At 70.6% G+C, this 22,621-nt stretch overlaps 1 protein-coding gene across 5 annotated transcripts; it reads right to left on the bottom strand.

Moving 5' to 3' along the window:
* Positions 1–1,192: 1,192 nt before the first annotated feature.
* Positions 1,193–20,641, bottom strand: UHRF1 (ubiquitin like with PHD and ring finger domains 1). Of its 5 annotated transcripts, XM_070059504.1 has the most exons (17): positions 20,486–20,634; positions 19,237–19,402; positions 11,649–11,891; positions 11,182–11,342; positions 9,657–9,872; positions 7,231–7,331; positions 6,969–7,155; positions 6,746–6,869; positions 6,410–6,517; positions 5,711–5,815; positions 5,473–5,579; positions 5,055–5,217; positions 4,763–4,900; positions 4,021–4,201; positions 3,779–3,930; positions 3,456–3,554; positions 1,193–2,045 (listed from the first exon to the last, which is right to left on the bottom strand). In XM_070059504.1, the coding sequence occupies exons 2-17, from the start codon at positions 19,387–19,389 to the stop codon at positions 1,899–1,901; spliced, it is 2,385 nt and encodes a 794-aa protein (XP_069915605.1). In that variant the 5' UTR covers positions 19,390–19,402; positions 20,486–20,634; the 3' UTR covers positions 1,193–1,898. The 5 variants fall into 5 exon arrangements, with proteins under 5 accessions (XP_069915605.1, XP_069915603.1, XP_069915604.1 ...); XM_070059502.1 differs by having other exon boundaries at positions 6,969–7,331; positions 19,237–19,399; positions 20,486–20,641; XM_070059503.1 differs by having other exon boundaries at positions 6,969–7,331; positions 20,486–20,635.
* Positions 20,642–22,621: the final 1,980 nt, after the last annotated feature.

Here is a 22,621-nt window from a genome sequence, read left to right as displayed (position 1 = left end):
CTCCAACCCTCGCGGGGTGGGGTGGGGTGGGGTGGGGTGGGGCGGGGCGGGGGCGCTGTGGAGCAGCAAGGTCAAGCCCATTCTGCATTAGAGCACCTGGTTCGAGTCCAGGCTCCTTGGCTTCCGGCTAGCGCACATCCCGGGAGGCCCGGAGAGAGCTCCCGGCTCCTGGCTCTGACCTGGCCCGGCCAGCCCTGGCTGTCATGGCCACCTGGGGAGGACGACCTGTTATCTAACTCCACCCTTCAAATAAGCAATGCGCCCCGACTTCCGCTCACTCAGGCTGGGGGGAGCTCGGTGTCCCACGGCCGGAGACCCCGAGCTCGGGGTGAAGTGACCCAGGTGACCCGGCTCGGGGCAGCCCTGTGAGGCGGGTCCCCCACCTGTCCCCAGCACCCACCCGCCTTGGACAGAGTGGCCGCCCCCAGGCCCGGGCAAGTCAGGGGCTTTGTGTTCCGACAGGACGCGTGTGCTCCCCACAAGCCGCACCGCTGTCCACGCAGGAGGCGGCGGATCGAGGCCATCCCCGACCTTCCGCAATGTTCTGGGGGCCTGGGGCGCTGCCCAGACCTGGCCGCTGCAGCCCTCGGGGAGGTCAGCCAGGGCACAGCTCTCTCCCTGCGTCTTTCAAATGAATTTTTAAAAAATTTTATTTTGGTGCAAAAGAAAAAATGTTAGTCTGTGCGTAACGTTTCCATGAAGTACATTTCCACGCAGTTTCTCAAGACTCCGTTTATTCCCAAAATTTGTGCAGCAAAAACAAACTCGTGTTTCCCGCGGAGCTTGCGAAGCCCCGTGCGCGCTCCGTCCCGGGCCTCGTGCGGCTGTCGGGTCAGGCGAGCGGGGTCGACCGGAGCCCTCGGGGCCACGGTGGGGGCCACGGTGGGGGCCACGGAGCTGGGGGGTGGCGGGGGTGGTACAGCCACGCCCACCCCACAGTGGGAGCCAGGCCCGGTGTGGGTGGAGCCCCGGCTGCGGCCTACACCACAGACCACGCCCCCCGCAGGTACACCGCAGACCACGCCCCCCGCAGGTGTCAGCTCTGCCCCCGCGGACACCGCAGACCACGCCCCCGCCTCGGATGGCCAGGCCCCGAGCCCCCAGGCCCCCAAGCCCCGCGGGAGGGGCCTCGCCGCCCCGCCGCCCCGCCGCCCCCCCCGCAGAGCCGCAGCGCACGGACGACGCCATCAGATGCGTTTGTGAAAAACGTTTATTCTGAGAATCTAAAACCCGAGTCGAGAACAAGCCCGCGCGCGCAGCTGTGGCCGCTTCACTGTTGCGTTCAGGATCCAGGAAGGCGACGGAGCCCGGGACGGCTCTGCTCCAGTCTGTCGGGTGTGTGACACGTAGCCCTTCTGCTGAGGTATAAGCTGCGAACTTTGGTAACGTGAGAAAGTCAACAAACCACTCCAAAAATATAAACATGAGGACAACCGACCGAACCGTGAGTTATGCTTCGGGGTACATGTACAGTGACTACAGAGGAATTTCATTTAAAAAAGCGTTCGTAAAAAAACCACAAAAGCCTCAATTCTCAACTGCAGAGTTAAAAGCCGACAAACTTGCAACGGTCGCTAAAAGCCTCCGGCCCGGCCCGGCGAGTCCGGCTGGCGTCTGACAATTCAGTGCTAAGAACAGGAGCCGCGTCTTCAGGAGGAGGAGGAAGCGAGGAAGGCACTTGGCGCGGCGCGGCGGCCCGGCGGCACATCCCGTCTCCGACACCTCGCGTCATGGTCTCGTGGCTGAACGGCAGGCTCGACGTTTAAAACAGAACTAAACCGGACCAGGACAGTGCGGGCCCACCGCGGCGGCCGGGACGGGGCGCCCGAGGACCGCGGGGCGCGGGGGCGGAAGACGGCGTCTGGAGGCAGCCGCCGGGCCGAGGGCGCAGCCGGCCATCACCGGCCGCTGCCGTAGCCGGGGAAGAGCTGGCTGAGGACGCTCTGCAGCGGCTGGTTCACCTGCATGGCGTAGCCGCGGCCCAGCTCGTAGCGGCAGGCCGGGCAGCTGAACACCTGCGCCCGGAAGGACCTGTCCAGACAGTCCTGCAAGAACAGGGCACGCCGTGAGAGCCGGGACAGCGCCCCCTGGCCAGCGCCGTGCCCTCCGCCGGGCCCCGCCCCCGGACCTCCTGGGAGGACCAGAGCAGCCGCCCCCTGCGCTCGTGCGGAGGTCGGAGGCGGCTCCCGGCTCCGCACACGGTGCCCACGGCAGAGCGGGTGCTCAGTGAGGGCCCAGGGGAGCCCCGTCCACGGAGCCAGGCGCCGGGGGCAAGGTCGCCCCAGGCCTGGGGAGAAGCCAGGTGGAGCCAGAGGCACAGGGATGTGCTCCAGGGACCCGGCCCCACGAGGCCACAGCACGGCCAACGGCCAGGGCCACCTCCCACCCTCATCTCCCGCGTCCGCCAACCCCAGAATGTGCAAGCCCACAGTCCGGACGCGGGGGGGGGGGGGCTCAGGCCGACGGCTGGAGTCGGCTCCAGCCCGCAGTGACACACGACAGCCCGAGGGAGGCGGCCGGGGTCCGGAGGACACTGCATGGCGGCGGCGCACCAGCAGCCACAGAGAGGGGTGAGGCGCCCTCCCCACTCCACGAGCAGGGACTGGGGTCCTAGGACGCTCCTAGGAGGTCCCTGGACCCCTCAGGTCCCCAGACAGGAAGCGGAGTGGGCGCGCCAGGGCTGGGAACCAAGTCCCCAGCGACAGAGGCCAGGGCAGATTGGGGGGTGCAGACGCAGTGTCCCCCAATCTCTCAAAGTCCATCCAATGGGGTCACACGGGGCCCCTGACCCCACTGAGGCCTGCCCCGGCCCCCACACTCCGCTCTGCACCCCGGGGATGCCCCGCCCCACACTTCCTGGACTGTCGCCCTGTCCCAACCGCAGCCCACTGGCTCCCACCTGACCCCCAGCCATCTGGCCAGTGGCTAGGACACTCCTATTCCGTGTCGGGGCACCCGAGTTCAACCTGGTGACGGCAAGCGGCTGGGTCCCAGCCCCCAGCTGACCCGGCCCACGGGAACTTGCGGGGTGAACCAGGAACGGAAGCTTGCCGACCTCCGGCTAGCAGGGCAGCGTCACGGCCTGAGCCGGCGCAGCGGGTTAAAGCCCCCGCCTGCAGTGCCCGCAGCCCACAGGGGCCTCGGCCGCTCCACTTCCCATCCAGCTCCCTGCTGACGTGCCCGGGAGAGCAGCCGTGATGGCCCCCGAGCTGGGGCCCTGGCCCCATGGTAGGAGGACCAGAGGAGGCTCCCAGCCGTTCTGTCCACCCGGGGAGTGACCCAGTGGCTGGACGACCTCTGTCTCTCTCTACTCTCTTGCAAATAAGTAAGTCTTTAAATGTGCACACCCTCGAGGGAGCCAGTCCCGGGGCCCTGCACCCGCGTGGGAGACCCGAGGGAGCTCCCGGCTCCAGCCCAGCCCAGCGCCGGCCGGCCGCTGTCCCGCCCCCCCTCACCTTGCACACGTTGTGCTGGCACGTGGTGGTCACAGGCCGGAAGACCAGCTCCTGGCAGCAGATGCACTGGAAGGTCTCCTCCACCTTGCTCAGGAACACCTGCGACCAGGCGGGCCGTCAGCCCCGGCCACGCCCCCAGCCACGCCCCGGGGTGAGGACCAGGCGGGGCCACGCCCACGCCCCGGGGTGAGGACCAGGCGGGGCCCCCAGGACACCCCGTTCGGCTCGGACTGCTTTCCTGCGAGCTCAGAGCCCCAGACAGGAAGCGGCCGGTGCCCGGGCAGGGTCCCGTGGGGCAAGGCGGCCGCGCAGCCCCCGCTCACCGGGCCGTCCTTGAGCGACTTGAGGACCTCGCCCCACAGCTTGGCGTTGGCCTTGTCCTCGCGGATGAGGCTGCTCTGCTGGGCCGTGAGGCTGTAGGGCTCCACCTTGGTCTTCTTGGCGGCCCGGCCTGGGGTCCCGGCGCTGCCCTGGCCTGGGAGGGGGCAGAGGGTGAGGGGAAGGCCGGGGGGCGGCCGCCGCAGGGGGCGGGGGCAGGGGGCGGGGCCGCTGCAGGAACACCCACCTGCGGGTGCGGGCCCAGGCGCGGGCACTGCCTTCCGCTTCCAGGAGCCCTTGCCCTTGCCCTTGGCCTTCTTGGGCACTTGCTCCTCCTCCGGCTCCTCCTCCGCGGCCGCCGCCACCCTCTTCCTGTTCTCCTTCTCCTTCTCCTTGCTGGCCACGGCTTCCAAGTAGCCCTCTGGATACTGCAAGAGGGGCAGAGGCAGTGAGAGCAGGGGAGGGGGAGGGGCAGGGGAGGGGGAGGGGGAGGGGCAGGGGGAGGGGCAGGGGAGGGGGAGGGGCAGGGGCAGGGGCAGGGGGAGGGGCAGGGCAGTGAGAGCCGGGCCCGGGGCTGCCCGCCTGCTGGCGTGGGCCCCAGAGCCTGCGGTCCCCGCGGTGCCAGGGCTCCCCCTTCCCGGACACAGCAGGCTCTGGTCCCGGCTGGTCCCGCCAGGCTCCATTTGCCCACCACCCACCTCGAGGGCAACAGGGTGACACCCGCACGCCGGCCCCACCAGGAAACCAGGAAACCCCGCCCTCACTAGCAGCCTCAAGTCAAAGGGGACTGAGGGACCCCAGCCCCCCCTGCGCGCCCCTGGGCTAGTGCTCAGTGACAGCCCCGCGCCCCCGGGGCAGGCCCAGCGTCTCGGGAACTGAGAGAGCCGCCATGACGGCGGGGGAGCCCGCTCTCTCCCAGGACTGCAGGGAGGGGGCTGGCGAGGCCCCGCCCTCCCACTGCGCCCCTGCTCCCGCCGCGGGCGCCGCACCTGCATAGTGAGCCCCAGCCTCCGGATGCGGTCCTTGCCCTCCTTGGTCCAGGGCCCCGGCTCGTCGTCGTCCCGCCGCAGGAGGTAGCGCCACACCAGGAAGCCCGACTTGCCCTTCTCGGGCCAGTACTTGACGACCTGGCGGGGGGGGGCACTCAGGCTCGGCTCGGCGTCCGGCACAGGCGGCGGGGCGGGGCAGGACGGGGCGGGGCAGGGCGGGGCAGGACGGGGCGGGGGCGGGGCCGGGGCGGGGCCGGGGCGGGGGCGGGGCGGGGCCGGGCGGGCGGCTCACCTTGTAGATGCCGTCGTAGCGGTTGCCCTCGGCCGGCGCGTACTTGCTGTGTTTCCCGCCCTTGACGTTGCGCACCACCCGCACGGGCTTGCCCGCCCGCCAGTCCTTGGCCTCGGCCCCCTGCTGGTCGTTGATGGGGGCGCTGCAGTTGAGAGCCAGCGCCCTGCGGGGAGAGCGGGTGCAGGTTGGAGCCGCGTCTCCGCCCCCGCCCGCGTCTCCGCCCCCGCCCGGCAGGATCAGGACCTGGACCCGGATCCGCGTGTGCGAGTAAGAGGGCACGGGCGCAGGGGGGTGGTGGCGCCGACGGCTCCGCACACGTCTGCAGAGGGAGCCGGCGTGGGGCCCTCTCCCTCCACGGGGCCGGACCCGCCCCCCAGCCTCAGAGGAAGGAGCCGGACCCGGCCGCGGCCCCACAGACCTGTTGGTGTTGGTGAGCTTCTGGTCACACGACTGCTCCGCGGTCCGCTTGTTGCCGGACAGGTCGCGCCCGCCGCTGCCCGTGTACGTGAAGAAATTCCCGTGGTCCTGAAAGGCGGGAGGGCCGCTGAGGCCGCCGCGCAGAGCCGGCAGCCCGGGCCAGGGGGGGGCCACGGCCCCGCCAGGACGGCCGCCGCCAAGCGCACACACTTCCCACGCGGCCGGCACAGCGCACTCACCACGTCGTCCTCGTAGCCGCCGGCCAGCACCAGCGAGTAGGCGCCGTCGTTGCTGCGGCCGTGGATGCCCGCCACGTGCGGCCGGTGGACCCCGGACTCGCTCACCTGCGGCGGCACCGACACGGGACTGGCACCTCCCAGACCGGACCCGCAAGCCGCCCAGGCCCTCCCCCAGCAGGGCTAGCCGCGACCCCACCCTGGGCAGCAGCTGCCCACTCGGGCACGCGGCCCCGCCACCGCACGGGTGACCTGGCCGTGGAGGGAGAGAATCTGACTCTCAAACAAACGGTCAAGAAAACCAACAAACGGCTCTGAAAAGCAGCCAGCCGGCCTGCACCACAGCCCTGTGCCGGCCGCGCGCCTGCACGCCCAGAGCACGTCATGTACCACCCGTGGCATGAGGTCGTGGCAGGAGCCGGGACGGCTGCCAGCAGGAGCCCGAGCGGCACAGCCGAGGCCCGTGTGCCCTCCACAGAGGAACCCGGCAACACCTGGGGCGGCTGGGCCATCACGACCCGGGTGGGAGGGCAGGGGCGCTGCCGTGCAGCCGCGGGCCATGACCACGGCCCCACCCGTGCCCATCAGAGGGCGGCAGCGAGCAGCCCGAGCCCACGACGCGACTGTCCCCAGGAAGGGCGCCCCTCACAGGTCACAGGTCACAGGTCACAGGGGTCCCCCGGCCCCGGCAGGCAGCTGTACCTGGACTCGGAAGCGCCACATGGTGCCCACGGGGATCCCGGGGATGGGTCCGTAGTGGTTGGAGGGGACGATGGTGCACTCCTTGGTGCGCCCCACACAGGCCATGCCCTGCACGCGGAGGACACACGGGGGAGTAAGCCCGGGGGAGGGGGCGGGGCGATGCTGGGGGGCGTGGCCGGTGGTTGGGGGCGGGGGCAGGGCCAGGGGCGGGGCGGTGTCAGGGGCGGGGCTGGTGGGCGTGGCCGGGGCTGTGCCAGGGTGGGCGGGGCAGGGCCTGGGGCGGGGCGATGCCGGGGTGGGCGGGGCGATGCCGGGGTGGGCGGGGCCGCAGCTCGCCTTGCCCCAGTCCCGCTGCGAGGACGACGTGGCCGACGCCATCTTGGCTTTCTTCTTGCTCTCCTTGAGCCGCTCGCCCGCGCGCACCACCTCGCTGGAGTCGGTCCGGCAGTCGGGGCAGTACCTGCGGGGGCAGGCGGGCACAGGCGGGCTCGCGAGGGCGCGCACGGCGGCGCACGGCGGCGCGCCCGGCCCGGCCCGGCGCGGCCCCGCCCGCGCTCACCACTCGGCCTCGGTGGGGACGGCGCTGAGCGGCGGGCTCAGGCAGTAGATGTGGAAGGCCATGTCGCACTCGTCGCAGAGCAGCTGCTTGGCCGGCTCCTCGCGGCCGCCGCACTCGTGGCAGGCGCACACGCGGCACCGCTTGCTGAGGTTGTCCTTGCAGTACTTGCAGGTCGGGCCGCTCTTGCCTGCGCGGGCGGGGGCGTCAGCCGGGCGGCGGCGGAGCCTGCGCCCCCAGCCCCCGCGGCCGGCCCCCCACTCACGCCTCAGGGGGTTCTCCACCACGGGGGTGCCCTCGCCCGGGCGCTCGATCTTGAAGACCTCGTCCACGAAGAGGATGCGGCAGTCGTTGATGGAGCCCTCCCTGCGGACACGCGGGGACGTTGCGGCCGCGCCAAGCCCACCGGGACGCACACCACGGGCTACGCGCGGACACGCAGGGGCATTGCGGCCGCGCCAAGCCCACCAGGACGCACACCACGGGCTACGCGCGGACACGCGGGGACATTGCAGCTGCGCCAAGCACACCAGAGGCTACGCGCGGACTCCACGTCCGGCGGGCCCCAGACAGGCTGGCGCTACTCCACCTCCCAGGAGCCTCCCGAAGTCGCCTGGGAGAGGCCACTGTGAGCGCGTGGAGGTGGACTCCTGGACAGGAGGGGGTGGACTCCTGGACAGGAGGGGGACGCCGCCGCCGCTGCTGAGAGTGAACGGTGGGGCAGGGACAGTCAGACACCCCAGGCCCTGCGCACTCCCCGACCGCGGGCCGGGAAGGCGACCAGACCCCCGCGGGCGCAGGGACCCTGCACCCGAGCCATCGGCAGGGCGTGGGCTCCCGGGTTTCCCAGCAGCCACACTGGAAAGCAAACACGGGGGACCGCGTGGGTCGCGAGGGCTCGCCACGAGCACCGTGGGAGAGCCACGAGACCCCGCCCGTTTCACGAGCGTATTTTCAGAGCCCCTCCCTCCAGCCGCGACTCCGGACAGGACCGGGAGAGGCGCCCCTCCCCTGCGGGATTCCAGGCGCCCTGCCCCGCGTGCCAGCCTCTCAGCACTGTCAGCTCCCACAGGGCGCGGGCAGGGCGGGACCAACTCGGGCCAGCTCACAGCGTGGTCAAGCCCACGGCCACGCGCGCCATGGAGGGGCTCGGACGGCAGGGGCGGCTCCCACCCGGCCGCAGGCACACGGGGACGCCACCCTGGGGGCTGTGCCAGCGACCCGCACCCGAGCCCAATCCAGCTCCCTGCTCACGTGCCTGGGAAGGTGGCGCAGGCCACCGCCGCCCCCCGGGAGACCCAGGCTCCCGGCCTCCCTGGCCCCGCTGCTGGGGCCATCTGAGGAGTGAGCCAGCACCAGCGGATGGGAGAGTCCGCGCGAGTCACTCTGCCTTTCACATCAACACCCTCCCAGGGCTCAGAAACCCAGGCACCAGAGGGCAGACCGAGGCTCCCAAGACACCGCGACACAGGCGGCAGCAGGGCGGAGGGAGGCCCACGGCGCGTGCTCACAGGGCGCCGCCCAAGTCCCGGCTGCTCCACTTCCCATCCAGCTCCCGGCTGTGGCCCGGGAGGGCAGTGGACGCTGGCCCAAGTCCTTGGGCCCTGCACCTGCGGGGGAGACCCGGATGGAGCTCCTGGCTCCGGATCAGCCCAGCTCCGGCCGTTGCGGCCCCCGCTGTGGTGGAATGAGACGGGCCACGCCAAGATAGCTGCTGGCAAGCGAATCGACAGCCACACCCCACTGAGGCCTCTGGACCCTGGCCGGACACCTGGGGAACCCACGACCCAGAGAGGGACAGAGGCCAACCCAGCGTCGCAGCAGATGCCACGGCCGTGCGCGGGAGCGGTGACCCGACCCATGCAGTCAGAGGCGGGTGGCCTGCACCAGCGCCAGGCCAGCAGGGACGTCCCGGCAGCGCTGCCAAGCCGAGACCGACCCAGACGCCGCCGCAGCTTCCTCCGTGTCCCGCTGCCCACCCTCCCTGCCCCGCTCCGCGGCCAGCCAGCGCCCCTAACTCTCAAGACGTCACTTCCGGGGGGGACCCCTCCGACGGCTCCCCCCAACAGCAGCTGACCACCAACTCCCACGAGAGCAAGCCAGGGCCGGGGCCGCCCGCTCTCGCCCGCCTTCCAGGCCAGGACGGCACCAGGAGCGCCCCGCCCTGCCCACGCCACGCCTGGGACACTGGTGCCGGACACACATAGGGAGCCTAGTGGAATCTCGCTGACACTCCAACACACGTGCTGCTCAGACAGACCCGGGACGGGGCCTGCAGGGTCCACTCCCGGAGGTCCCTGGAGTCCTGAGACAGGAAGTGGAGTGGGGGGCGGAGCCAGGTTTCCCAGGAGTCTCGGCTCTGGAGCGTTGCACAGCCACAGCCACGGGAAAGCGCCGAGTGTCACTAAACCCCACAGAACCGACTCATCCCAGCGGCCGATTCCTGGTGCAGCCGTGGGAAAAGGTTAACCAACCGCCGTGGCCGGGGCCGAGCTGGCTTGTGCGGGCGCCAGGCTGCGACGCGAGCCGTGGCCTGCGTTGGGGCACGGCACGCTCCTGCGAGGCACCAGTGACAGTGACGCTGCCAGCGTGTGGCCTTGGTCCTTCCCGGGGCGGGGCCTGGCCGACCTCGCCAGCCAGCCACGGGGGGGGGGGGGGGAGGCGCGCCAAGCGTGGCGTGCCGCGGCTCACCCGATCACCACGTTGGCGTACAGCTCCCTCGCCGTCCTGGTCTCCCGCTTCCGGGACACCTCGGCGTCGTACCAGAAGCCGCGCTCCTTGGGGTTGTCGGGGTTGTAGTTGAGCATGACCACCTGGCCCACGGCCAGGTCCTGCCACTTGATGATGGTGCGGGCGCGCGCACGGACATCCCGGGAGCTCATCTGGACCACGCCGTTCTCCGGGTAGCTGGCGGGAAAAGCCCGCGCTCAGAGCCCACGGCCACACAGGCTGGGGGCCCCCACCCAGACCCCAGGTCGGCTGGTGCGGACGCAGGCACACGGGCGCGGCGACAGCCGTGAGTCGGAGCGGGAGCCCCCAACTCTGGTGTCCTGGCCCCGGCGACGGGGTCGCGGCAGGGGGGGCCCTGCTCCAACGTGATTGCCCCTTTCCAACAACAGGACGGCCACAGCAGTCAGCACCGTGGCACAACGGGTCAAGCCACCGCCGGGGATGCCGGCATCCCTCACGGTGCTTGTTCGGGTCCCGGCTGCTCCACTTCCGACCCGGCTCTATTAACGGGTCTGGGAAGGCAGAAGTACATGGGCCCCTAGTCTACGGCCACACCACCCTGAACGCGCCCGGTCTCCTCTGATCTCGGGAGCTAAGCAGGGTCGGGCCTGGTTCGTACTTGGATGGGAGAACTACATGGGCCCCGGGCACGCAGGAGGGAGACCCGGAGGATGAGGGGCCCAGGCCGCAGGGGTGGGGAACTGGACAGCAGGCGCTCCTGGGCCCCCAGCCACGCCCAAAGCGGGCACGCGGCAGGGCAGCTAAGCCAACAGGCGCATCCCGTCAGCAGCTCTGGGGCTGGGGGCTCCCCGCTCCCTGTAGGCAGACTGCGGGGCGTCACAGGGTTCCCGCCAAGGCCACACAGGACGCTAAGGGCTCGGGAGGGCTCTGCGCCGACGGCACGGCTTCGGCCGAGCTGACCTGCCCGTGAAGTTGGATTCAGACAGCCGCGGGGTCACAGCTGGCCCCCAGGAGGTAGCCTGCTATCCCCGGAGGACATGGACCTCACTCAAGCCCTCTCCCCGCGGGGTTCACAGCGGAGCCTACACTGTACCAGAGGCCTCTCAGCAGAAGGGCCGGCCCAGGTCCCCCCGCCCCCGCCCTGTGCTGGAGACGGGGCTCTGGGCAGGCGGGAGGGGCCAAGGTCCCGGGGGTGGGGCGACACACACAGCTCAGGGCAGGCAGGAGGGTCTGAGGTCCCAGGGGCAGGGCGACACACACAGCTGGGGCAGGCGGGAGGGGCCAAGATCCCAGGGGCAGGGTGACACACACAGCTGGGGCAGGCGGGAGGGGCCGAGGTCCCGGGGGCGGGGTGACACACACAGCTCTGGGGCAGGCAGGAGGGTCCGAGGTCCCGGGGGCGGGGCGACACACACAGCTGGGGCAGGCGGGAGGGGCCGAGATCCCAGGGGCAGGGCGACACACACAGCTCTGGGGCAGGCGGGAGGGGCCGAGGTCCCGGGTGCGGGGCCCCGTCTGCACTCACTCGTCATATTTCACGTGGTAGATCACGTCCTCCTCTGGGAGGGGGCTGGCCGTGGAGCTGCAGGGCGCGTCCCGGGACTGGGCCGGCCTCGTCACCCGGACCACCTGCGCCTCAAACCACGCCCCCATGCTTGTGTCCCGGGCGTCCACGTACTCGTTGACCTGCGGGGACGGGAGCTGCCGTCAGGGCGCGGGCACGTCTCTGGGCGCTGCAGGGGGTGCAGCGGCAGCCCCAGCCCCCCCCCCGGGGGCCAGGAGCAGCCCCCCCCCCCCGGACCAGAGCCCGCAGGGGCCGGCAGCAGGCCAGAGCCGCCAGCCGTCCAGGGAAGCTGGACGCTGCGATTCCCCGCGAGGTCTGCCGGTCTCGGACTCGGGCAGTGAATTCCGACAGGCCGCGGGCACGGCGAGGCCCTGCCGTGGGACGAGGGAGCCCCGGGAGCCCGCCAGGGACGACAGACGCGGCCTCACCTTGTACAGCCCCAGCTCGGTCTCGTCCCACATGTCCTCGTCGGCCTTGCCGTCCCCCCCGTCCCCCTCGGCGGCCGCCTCGCCCGACTCGCTCTGGCCCAGGCAGCAGCCGGAGTCGGTGTCCGACAGCTCCGAGTCCCGCTCCTTGGCGCTGGGCGGCAGAGCCAGGCTCTGGCGCGCCAGCAGCTGGATGGTGTCGTTCAACCGCACGTCGTAGTCAAAGAGGGTGTGGCCGTCCTCCATCTGCGGGGGCGGGGGCGCGGGGGCCAGGTGAGCCCAGCAGACACAGGCAGGACACCTCCCGTCGCTGGCTCACTCCCCAAAGAGCAGCGAGGGCCGGGGCCGGGCCTGGCTGAAGCTGGAAGCCAGGAGCCCCCCCCCCCCCCCCTCCGCCGCCCGCACGGCTAACAGGGCCGTCCTTGGCCGCATCTGGGTGGGTGCGGAGCAGCCGGGACCCCAGCAGAGCTCCGGCACCCAATGCCGGCCGCGTGGGCAGTGACCGCACGCTGCACTGTAGCCCCGGCCCCGCGGCAACCCCCACCCCCGAGAACGCCACGGACTCCCAGCCAAGGGCGACCTGTGTCTGGGCACTCCGGGCGATGCTGCCCCACCCGGCAGAGCCCAGGACAGGCCGAGCAGGGATGGACCCGGCTGTGCAGGCCAGGGGCTGCGGCTCCCTTGGTTCACCAGCTCCCGCCACAGGGCTCCGGCTCGGTCCTACCCCAGGGGGGCCTCTGACCCTGGGGTCCCCCCCTCCCTCCTACCTCCCCAGCAGGCTCTCCAAGCAGTGTCTGCGCTGCCTGTGGACCAGGCGGGGCCAGCACCACGGCACAGCAGTCAAGCTGCTGCCCGGGATGCCATGTGGGCGCCGGTTCAAGACCCACCTGCTCCACTTCCCATCCAGCTCCCTGCTGTGGCCTGGGAAGGCAGCAGGCGATGGCCCAAGTCCCTGGGCCCCTGCACCCGGGAGACCTGAACCAGCTCTGGGCTCCCGGCTCCAGCCAGGCACAGCCCTGGCCACTGTGGCCGTTCGGTGAGTGGACCAGCAGATGGAACATCCGTCTCCCCCTCTGCCTCTCCCAGCAGCTCTGTAATTCTTCCCAACAAGCAAAAATACTTTCAAAACAAAAGCGGCTCTTAGCCAGCAGCCTTGGGGTAATCTCCCGTAGCTGTCCCCACTCGACCTAACAGAATGCCAAGGAGGCGTCTGGTTCCAGACCCACCTCCACCCCACCCCCGCCCAGGGTCCAACAACGCCCCGTTCCTGCGCCTCGTCCAGCCCCGCCCACTCCATGCCAGGGTCCAGGGGGCAACAAGGAAAGGGAGAAGGGAACACAGGTCAGCTTCCCTCCCAGGGCCAGTCCCACTGCTATTAGTATGCAAATAGCACCTGGGGTCACGGCCAAGCCAAAGCCCAAAGCCTAGGGGGACGCTGAGCCCTCAGGCAAAGAATCGCACTTGAACTCAGCACCGCCCCTCCCCCTAGATAAGGGCTCTCAGGCCTGCCCCACCCCCCACCCCCGCTGTTCACCTCCAAGGCCCAGCACTGCCCAGGTGGCACTGGGGGCCACACCTGGCCCTCCCACAGGGTGGGAGGGGGGGGACCACCTGCCAGTGGGTGGAAGGTGGGGGGAGCCAGGGGAGGGGGGACAGGTCCACCAGCATCGTCCTCCACAGCCACAGGCGAGCAGGCATGGGCGCGCCGCAGCGTGGGGACCCGGGACATCAGGGCAGGGACACACACACCACAAGCCAGAGCGTGGCATGCCGCGGCAGGAAACACCAGAGCGGCGGAATCCAGGCGGAGGCGTGGTCTAACGGTGCCAGCCGGCGGCACAGGAACTTCTAGGGGGCTGTGGTGACGGCTGTGCAGCCCGAAGACGCCCAAAACCACGGAGCCACGTCCCGAGGCTTCACCAGGTGGCACGCGCCACGTCTTACAAAGGGCACGAGGCCAGTCTAGGAAGGCCGCACACCGCAGGATCCCAGCGCCACCCGTGACCCTAGTGGCCGCGGGCTTCGGTGACAAGGACGTCGCGGACCGGCACCGTGAACCCACACTGCTCCAGAAGAGGGACAGCAGTGTCCCCCGAGCGGTGGGGACGAGGACACCCACAGGCGGGGCTCGCACCACAGTCGGGCACAGGGTCCTGCTGACACCGGCCCCCCCCCACGCCGGGGCACCCCCACCCGACAGCACAGAGGCCGCGCTCACAGCAGGGGCTATCGAAGACAAACAGCTGCGGGGCGGAGCGGGCAGGGTTATCACACAGCCTCAGGCGGCAGGGACAGTCCAGGGGAGACGCGGGAGCCCAGCGGGGGGCAGCCAGCAGGTGGCTGGGGGCGGGCCCACAGGCCAAACCACAGACCAGCAGGAGTGCGGCAGGAGCCAGGGAGGCAGCTGGGTCTGTCGGCGGGCAGGGGGACAGGACAGAGGCCGGAGAGCAGGCCAGAGCGGAGCTCACGGGCAGGCAGCGGCGACCAGGACCGGCAGCCAGTGGGTGCAGGTGCAGAGGTCAACAGTGCAGTCTCAAGGAGGGCCTGTGGCCAGGCCTGGCCGGCGGCACAACTGCAGGGACCAGGGGACGGGTCCCCCTCCCCCGTGTCGCTGGGGCAGCCCCATGAGCACCAGTGCAGCCCCTCCCAGCTGTGAACCTATCAGAGGCCCAGGACGGACCCCTAGAGGGGCACAGAGAGGGCAGGACGCGGCCAAGCTGTCAGGCCACTTCCTGTTGCTGCTTCTGGAACCTTCCAGGAGGGTCCCTGGGTGGCAAGAGCCGCCTGCCCGGCCGCTGCGCTGAGCAGAGTCCCGGGAGCAGGAGGGGAGGCCAGGCTGTGAGCCAGCAGGTGCAGGCGGAACGCTCTAGGTCCAGGCCGGTCCCTACCGACAAACCCAGGCCCGGCAGGAGGCTCAGGACGTTAGCAGAAGCTGCACACCCTGATGTGCCTAAAGACGAAGCCTAGGCCCGGCGCTGCGGCACAGCGGGCTAAGCCATACCCACCAGGGCCAGTTCGAGTCCCGACTGCTCCACTTCCCATCCAGCTCCCTGCTGTGGCCTGGGACAGCAGCAGAGGACGGCCCGAGTGCCTGGGCCCCTGCACCCGCGTGGGAGACCCGGAAGCAGCTCCTGGCTCCAGCCTGGCCCAGCCCTGGCCATGGCAGCCACGTGGGGCGTGACCCAGCAGGCGGAAGCTCGCTCTCCCTTTGTTAGAAGGCAGTTACAGAGAGTGTGGGAGAGGCAGAGGTGTTCCGTCTGCAGGTTCACTCCCTGAACGGCCGCAACACCGGAGCCGGAGCTGAGCCAGGCTCAAGCCAGGCGCTCCGTCCGGGTCTCCCACGCGGGTGCAGGGGCCGGGCGCTGGGCCACCTAACGCTGCCTTCCCAGGCGCCCCAGACGTGAGCTGGACGGGAAGCCGAGCAGCCGGGACTGGAACCCGCGCCCGTACGGGAAGCCGGCGGCGCTACGCGATGGCGCTCCTGGCCCCCGGCTTCGGCCTGGCCCAGCCCCGCTGCTGCAGGCGTTTGGGGCGTGAACCAGGTGTGAGCTCTGCCTCCCTCTCCAATCTTTTGTTTGAAAAACAAACAATTACAGCTGTAACTCAAATCCTACCACTCTACCTGGAAGGGGCGACTTAGCCTAACACCCGCCCGGCACAGCAGGCCCTGGTCCGCAGGGCACACGTCCCGGGACCCCCAGGGCACGCTTTTGTCCCCTACCTACAAACCTGTGCCACGGGTAGTGGGCAGCTTAGGCACGGTAAGACGTGAACAAAGCCCGCAGTACCACAGCCACTGTCCCGAGAGCCAGGCCCCGCCCAACGCGCGCACTCCCGGTGCTGAGCGCGCGTGCTGGCCGGTAACAGCCTCTGCCTGCGACCGGACCCCGCGCACTCCCCGTGCTGCCCTTTAAACGCCTCCGTATACACGGCCGACGCGCGGCAGCCTTGGACAAACCAAGACGCATCAGACTGCACCCGGACCACAGAGCTCACAGGAAGCCGTCAAGGGAAGAACAAAGCACGCAGACGTGGAGGCTCGGGGACGCTCGCGTCACGCGGTCCCGGGCAGAGCCGCACGTCCCAACACCCGGGGGACTGCAGCCAACTGCCAGGTAAACTGAGGCCACGGCGGGATCCACAGGGCCCCTAGCTGTGCACACGGGCACGTTGTGCCAAACACCAAACCCAGGGGCCGGCGCTGCGGGGTAGTGGGTAGAGCGGCCGCAGGCAGCGCCAGCACCCACACAGGCGCAGGTTCGAGTCCCGGCAGCGCCACTTCCGGTCCAGCTCCCTGCTAATGTGTCTGGGAGAGCAGCAGAGGACGGCCCAAGTGCCTGGGCCCCTGCACCCGCGTGGGAGGCCAGGCAGAAGCCCCTGGCTCCAGGCTGACCCAGCTCCAGCCTTCACAGCTGTTTGGGGAGTGAACCAATGGACAGAAAATCTCTCTGCCTCTCTATAATTCCACCTTTCAAGCAAACAAATCTTTGCAAAAAAAAAAAAAAGGCAACCTGCCTCCACACGCCGGGCCACCGGGCCGGCGCTGGGACGGCTCCCACCCACTCCTAGGCGCCTCCCAGGATGCCAGGCGCCGCTCACAGGCGGGCCGTCGGTGCCAGCGGGCTCAGACACGGCGCTGGGCCTGTGTCCCTCTTCCTGGTGCCACTGTCCCGTCCCAGCCTGGCAGGAAGAGCTGAGGCCACCCGAGGTGTCCAGACAGCCGGGCGGACAGCCGGGCAGGAGGCGGAGCAGACGGCACCGTCTCCCCCGGACAGGACGAGCCCCGGCGGCGCCCCAACAGCCACGATGACGCCAGACGGCTGCGGCCTCGCCAGGGCGCGGTGGGGCGCACACGCCGTACCCCCAGGCTGCCCGTTTCCGGCCACGTCCACCCCTCAGCCACCAGCCCCCTACGGCAGCCGTGTCCACGGAGGCTCTCGGGGACCCGCGTCACGCGGACAGCAAACACCCGCCCCCAGGACTTGTTCCAGCAGGGTGGGAACACGGGGTCCAGCGGCCACCTGCGGCAGCTGACCATTCTGGCCTGCGCCGGCTTTTGGCAGTAAAGCTAGACCGACGGGGCCGGCGTGTGGCACAGCGAGGAAAGCCGGCGCCTGCAGCCCCGGCCTCCCGCGTGGGCGCGGGTTCGAGTCCCGGCTGCTCCACTTCCGATGCAGCTCCCTGCCAACACACCTGGGAGAGCAGCAGAGGGCGGCCCGAGTCCCTGGGCCCCCGCACCCACATGGCAGACCCAGGGGAAGGCCCCGGCTCCTGGCTCCGGCCTGGCCCAGCCCCGGCCACTAAGGCATCCGGGAGTCAAACAGCCAATGGGAGATCGCTCCCTCCCTAACACCACCTTTCAACTACATAAATCCTAAAAACCAGGAACCCAGCCACGCCCACTCAGGCTCAGATGGCCTCTGGCTGGAGACCCTGGGGGCGAGGGGGCTGGCAGGGACCCCGCCTCCCCCGCCTCGGGGCCGTGACCTATGGCCCCAGCCAGGCCGCCCCAGGCCTCCGCTGCAGCTCACTTCCAGGCTGGCCATCGCTGGCCCCTCACGTCAACCTCACCCTGGGCCGACACGGCTGGGGGGCCCTGGCATGCGGGGGCGGGGCCTCCACTCCGCACCCTGCAGTGCCCAGAGGACTCTGACTCCAGGGTCCGTGCGGAGTCGCAGAGACCCTGACCCGGGGACTTCTCGGCCGTCTCTTCCGAGCTGGGCACGGGGCTCGGCCTGCCCGCCCTCCCCGCACTGCCCTGGGCGGGCCCGGTCAGCCACCAGCGCCCCGCCGGCACACACTCGGTGGTGGGGGCACTTGGGCAATTCTGGAAGGCCCAGAACACCGTGCTTAGCGTGGCAGAGGCGCCACGTTGACAGCCATTGTTATTTTACGGTGGCCGCAAGGGAAAAAAGCGACCAAGCCGCAGCCGTCTCCCGGGCCGGGCCGGGCTGGGCCGGCGGCCCTAAGGCCCTTCCCCCACCGCCCGCTCGCGTTTCCGCCCCATTCAGCCCACAGAAGACCCCCGGCCACCGCCCGCTCGCGTTTCCGCCCCATTCAGCCCACAGAAGACCCCTGGCCACCCTCCCGCGGCTGAGCCGGCTGCACTCCTGAGACAAAGGGGCTCGGCGCTCCGTGAACACGGCCCACGGGCGCCCCCTGGGCGTCAGGGCGCTGGCACGCCATCCACGCGCAGAGCCCCTGCCAGCCACACGCCCCTCCCGGAGCCGAGCTGCACGGGGGCGCCGACCCCGCTCCACGCCCGGCGTCTGCACGCCGCCAGGAAGACTCCGCGGCCCGGGTTCGAGTCCCAGCTCTGCCTCCTGAGCCCACCAGCAACAAGACAGAGCTGGGTGGAGGTCCTGCCACCCCCGCCCCAGCCGCCTGGGGCCCCCCCAGCGCTGGGGCCGCGCGACTCCTCTCCCCAGCCGCCTCTCTCCGCGGCACAAAGTGTTTGGAAAACCTTTCGAATGATCCATCAAGTGTGTCTACCTCACTACACGCACACGTTACCCCAAGACGGCACAGAACCTCACAGGGACCCCTGGCTGGAAGCGGGAGAGCGGGGGCGGGCTGCTGTCTGTCACTCACCCCAGTGCATCCTGGGGAAGAGGGTCGCCAGCAGCCGCCGGCCGCATCGCAAGCCCGGCCGCACACTGCCACGGCACGGCCACGTGCGGACGAGTGCGCGCCCACGGCTCCTTCAGCTCGGCCGCACGCCGAAGAGCCAACGTCCAAAGGCCGACGCGGGGCCTGGCACGGAGCAGGCCCCGGGAACACGGGCTGAGCGGGCTTCAGGCTCCCGGCCGCAGCCAGCACACCGTCCTCGGGAACTCTGGGAAGCCGGGGCCTGGACGGAACCGACGGCCACCGTGGCGCACAGCGTCGGTGCCACGGGGGAGCCGGAGCCGAGGGGCCCGCGCCGTCTCCAGGGCAGCCCCTCACTCACGCCGGCCCCCGGGACGCAGGCTCCGAGGGTCGGCCGGGGCCGGGCCAGCCCGAGGACCTGCATCCTCGCGTGTGGCTCCCGGCGAGCCGAGCACGCCCCGGCCACGCGCATGGCGTGTTTCCCGGCAAGACAGCAGGTGGCAGCAGCACCCAGCTCAACACGGCGACAACAAAAGTGCGGCACTCGCAGCCTGGCCACGACTTCTGCTGGGGTCCCGGGAGAGCCGGCGGCCGGGCCGGGCCGGGCTCACGGGCGCCAGTCCTCCCGTGGCGGTACTCCCCCCGCGCCCGGGGAGCCCACTCGGGAAGCAGAGCCGCCCGGGCCGACGGGAGAAGCGCGCTAAGTGCGGGCAGCTGGGCTTGAGCGCAGCCCCCAGCCCTATTTCTAGAGCTCGGCGGGGCCTGCGGGCACGGGGCGCAGGCGGGGCCTCCGGGGCAGGCGTCCAGGGAAGCCCGGCCCAGCCCTCGGCCGGCCACCTCCAACTTCTTTCCCTAGAAACGAGTCCAAGGGGCGTTCTGCAAGGGGCAGGGGTGGGCGCGCCGGCCGGGGTCGCCCGCCAGCCCCGCCTTTGTTCTGAGACTTCTCCTTCCGGGACCGCCAGGGCCGGGGGCCGGGGCCAGAACAAAGGTGGGGCGGGCCTACCTGCTTGCCCCGGTAGAACAGCCGCTGCAGGCCCGGCTCCACGTGGAATAGCTCCTGGATCTTCCGCCGCAGCTCCTCCACCTTGGTCAGCCTGGACAGCGAGTCCACCGTGTGGCTCTCCTTACCGTCCATGGTTCGCACTTGGACCCACATGGTGCCGGTGCTGCTGGGGGGGGGGGGAGGGCAAGGCCCGCAGGTCAGCTTCCGGCGGCCGACAGGGGCCTTAGGGGCTGGGGGAGGGTCCGGGCCCCGAGGGGCCCGCACGTGGACCGCGGGCAGCGCCAGGCAGGGCGAATTAAGGACGCGATGGCCCCACGCGCACCGAGTGCGGAGAATTGAAGGCAATCAAAGACGCGCGCGCAAGGGGTCTCGGACCTCCGGGGTCCACCCACCGCCCCCTCCCCAGGGGCAAACACCCGTGTCCAGGGCAGCCCCGACGTCCCCGCCCAGGGCGCGCAGCCGGCGGTTCGTTCGTTCATTCATTCATTCATTCACGCACACGGAAGAGGGAGTCCCAAAGTCCCGCGCGGGCCGGAACTTCGAGAAGTCCCGGGGGAGGAACTCAGCCCAGCGCGCCACGGGCTCGGCGGGACCCCCCCCCACGCGAGACTCGGGACCCCCGCAGGGTCCGGAGCCCCGGCCGGGCCCCCCGCGCGCGTGCGCGACGCGGCCGGCCCCGCGGTGGCCATGGCAACCGGCCGCCCCGTCCCGGCCGTCCCCGAGCGCGCCCAGCGACTCACCTCGACCCCGAAGCGGCTCGCGCTCCCCGGCCCCGCAGACCCACGTCCCTGAAATCCTTCCCGCGCGGGTCGCGCCAGCCAACCCACGCCCACCGCCGCCTCAGCCGCGCCGCCGCCGGGACCGACCGAGGGGCCCCCGCTCGCCAAATCCCGCCCCTTCACTTCAGCCGCCCCTCTTATTGGCTCCGCAGGGCCCGGCCGCCCCGCCCCGCTCGCTCCCCATTGGCCCGGACGCGCCCGGGGAACTCAGGGCGCGCGAAATCAGGCTCGGGCGCGACAATTGAATCGCGGGGCTCCCCGCGCGCAGGCGCGGAGCCTGACATCCTCCCCCGCGGCTCGCCGGGCCCTCCCCCACCCAGCCCTGAGCGACCCCCGCCCGGCGCCGGGGACGAACGAGCCGGGGCCGCAGCGGGTGGGGAGGGCGACTCCCGGTCGCCCCGGGGCCGGCTGCGGGGCCGCGCTCGAAAGTTCCTCCCAGTGGGCGCGCGCGGCCCCGCTGGCACCCTCACCTCTCCGGCCGCCGCGATCGGCTCTGCCCGGCTGCAAGTGGCGATGGGGCCGCGTGCGTGGCCCGGACCCCTGCGTGCGCCCCCCGAGCGCTGCCCGCCGCGGTGCCAGCTGCTCTGATTTTTTTCCCGCGAAAACTCGGCGTTTGGGAGTTGCGGGGCCCGCGGGAGGCCGTGCCGGGGGCGGGCGCCTGCCTCCTGATTGGCCGCGGCAGTGGCGGGAAGCGAGAAAGGGGGTGGGGGGCGCCCCCGCCTCTGTCCACTTCCCCCGCTCTCCGCCCCGCGCGGGCCACGGCCCCGCCCAGCGTGCAAGGGAGCCCGGGTGGCGGAACTTGGGCTCCGCACCCCACGCGTGCCCTATAGGGGACCCCCGCGGGGGCAGGGCCCCTGCCTCGGGTGCGGACCCCCTGGCCTCTCACGTCTGGTTCCCGCGACCTCCTCGCGGGGACACGCACTGACCAGTAGGGCTGAGAAGGCCGGACTCAGTGTCTAGACCCTCGGGGGGAGGAGATGCGGGGTCCCCAGGAGCCGGATTGCACCCCGAGGCCCCGCTCGCTCACCCTCACCTCAGGGCCCCAGCTCTCCCCACCCGCAGGGTTTGGTCACCGGTTTTTCCCGCCTAGTTTTCCCGCCTTCTCGGGCTGTCCAGGCGGGCAGGGCTGCCCTGCCCCCTCCGCCCTGCCTTCTCCACTCTGGCCAGTCTTGGCGGGCACACAAGTGACCGGCCCTGGGCACCCCCCTCCCAGGTTAATGGATGGGATGCACAGAGCTGGGGGCATGGGGTGGGGGCTGCCACACCTGGGCTGCTGGTTCCCAGCAGGTCCACTCCGGCCTGAGATAAGCGAGAAATGAGGAACAAAAGCAGATTATTGCGATAATACAAAAGCCGCCGGCGGAGGAGGGAGGGGACCGGGCTGGGGCGACGGCGGTGGGCTCCCAGGACAGAGGGTGCAGGGGGCCGGGGAGGGCCGCGGGTGACCTGCCACCGGGCAGCCTGGTGTTTTCTGGGAAGCAGTGAGCAGCACCGGGGGCCATCACGGCTTTCTCCACACTGCAGAGCCGCCCCCTTTATTTCTCGGGGCTGGGGGGGGGCTCCTGCTGTTTCCCCGTGTGGTCCCCAGAGATGGCCCCGTCCTAGCCTCTGGAGTGGGGACTGTGGCCCCTTCTCCCGGTCCAAGGGGCTTTGCAGGTGCACTGGGGGGGGGGGGGGTTTCGAGGCAACCAGGTGAGCCCGGGGTCATCAGAAAGGTTCCGACAGGTGGAGCGGGGAGTGGGCGAAGAGACCGGAAGCAGGTTCTCCCGCCCCTGCGTTTTGGACTTGTGGCCCACAAGGTCATGCTGGTGTGACCTCCCGAGCCACTTTGCACACGTGCGGCCACTTGGCAGGCAGCAGGAGGAGCCCGTCCCCTTGCGGACCGGAAGCCCGCCTGCCCCTGCGGCCTCCCGCTTCAGAGAGACCCCAGGTGCACGCTGGACGCGGGCAGCTCCACCTGGGCCGGTGCGGGCGGCTGGGGCCTTCCAGGCAGGAGCACCTGCCACAGGGAGCCCTGTTCTCTCTCAGGGCGCACCTGGGGCGGGCGCAGGTCTCTGAAGTCAGCCCGGGGGCTTAGCCCCGCAGGTGGTGGTGAGTCCCAGGGCTCCACCTCTCCAGTCATTTTGAAGAAGAAAGATTCCAGATTCGCTCAAACGCCATTATTGGCTCAGGTTCACCGTTTGAAAGCCTAAGAGGCTGGCGCCACAGCTCACTAGGCTAATCCTCCACCTTGCGGCGCCAGCACACCGGGTTCTAGTCCCGGTCGGGGCGCCGGATTCTGTCCCGGTTGCCCCTCTTCCAAGCCAGCTCTCTGCTGTGGCCCAGGAGTGCAGTGGAGGATGGCCCAAGTGCTTGGGCCCTGCACCCCATGGGAGACCAGGAGAAGCTCCTGGCTTCGGATCAGCGCGGTGCGCCGGCTGCAGCAGCCATTGGAGGGTGAACCAAACGGCAAAGGAAGACCTTTCTCTCTGTCTCTCTCTCACTATCCACTCTGCCTGTTAAAAAAAAAAAAGAAAAGAAAAGAAAAGAAAGCCTAAGACAGCCATCTCAGGGCAGGGCTCAAAACCCCGAGAGGGAGACAGCCTGCGGAGGCCCACGGAGGCTGC

This window comes from Oryctolagus cuniculus, chromosome 16 (genome assembly GCF_964237555.1).
Source record: "Oryctolagus cuniculus chromosome 16, mOryCun1.1, whole genome shotgun sequence".
Lineage (NCBI taxonomy): Eukaryota > Metazoa > Chordata > Mammalia > Lagomorpha > Leporidae > Oryctolagus > Oryctolagus cuniculus.
Note: the sequence above shows the minus strand (reverse complement) of the source record. Positions and strands in the feature narration are given on the sequence as shown.

Coding starts and splice junctions, on each gene's coding strand:
- UHRF1 (XM_070059502.1), bottom strand. CDS start 19,389: ATGTGGGTCCAAGTGCGAACCATGGACGGTAAGGAGAGCCACACGGTG. Junction 11,343..11,648: donor CCGAGCTGGGGCTGTACAAG/GTGAGGCCGCGT, acceptor CCGTCCCCGCAG/GTCAACGAGTACGTGGACGC. Junction 9,873..11,181: donor TACCACGTGAAATATGACGA/GTGAGTGCAGAC, acceptor TTTTCCCGCCAG/CTACCCGGAGAACGGCGTGG.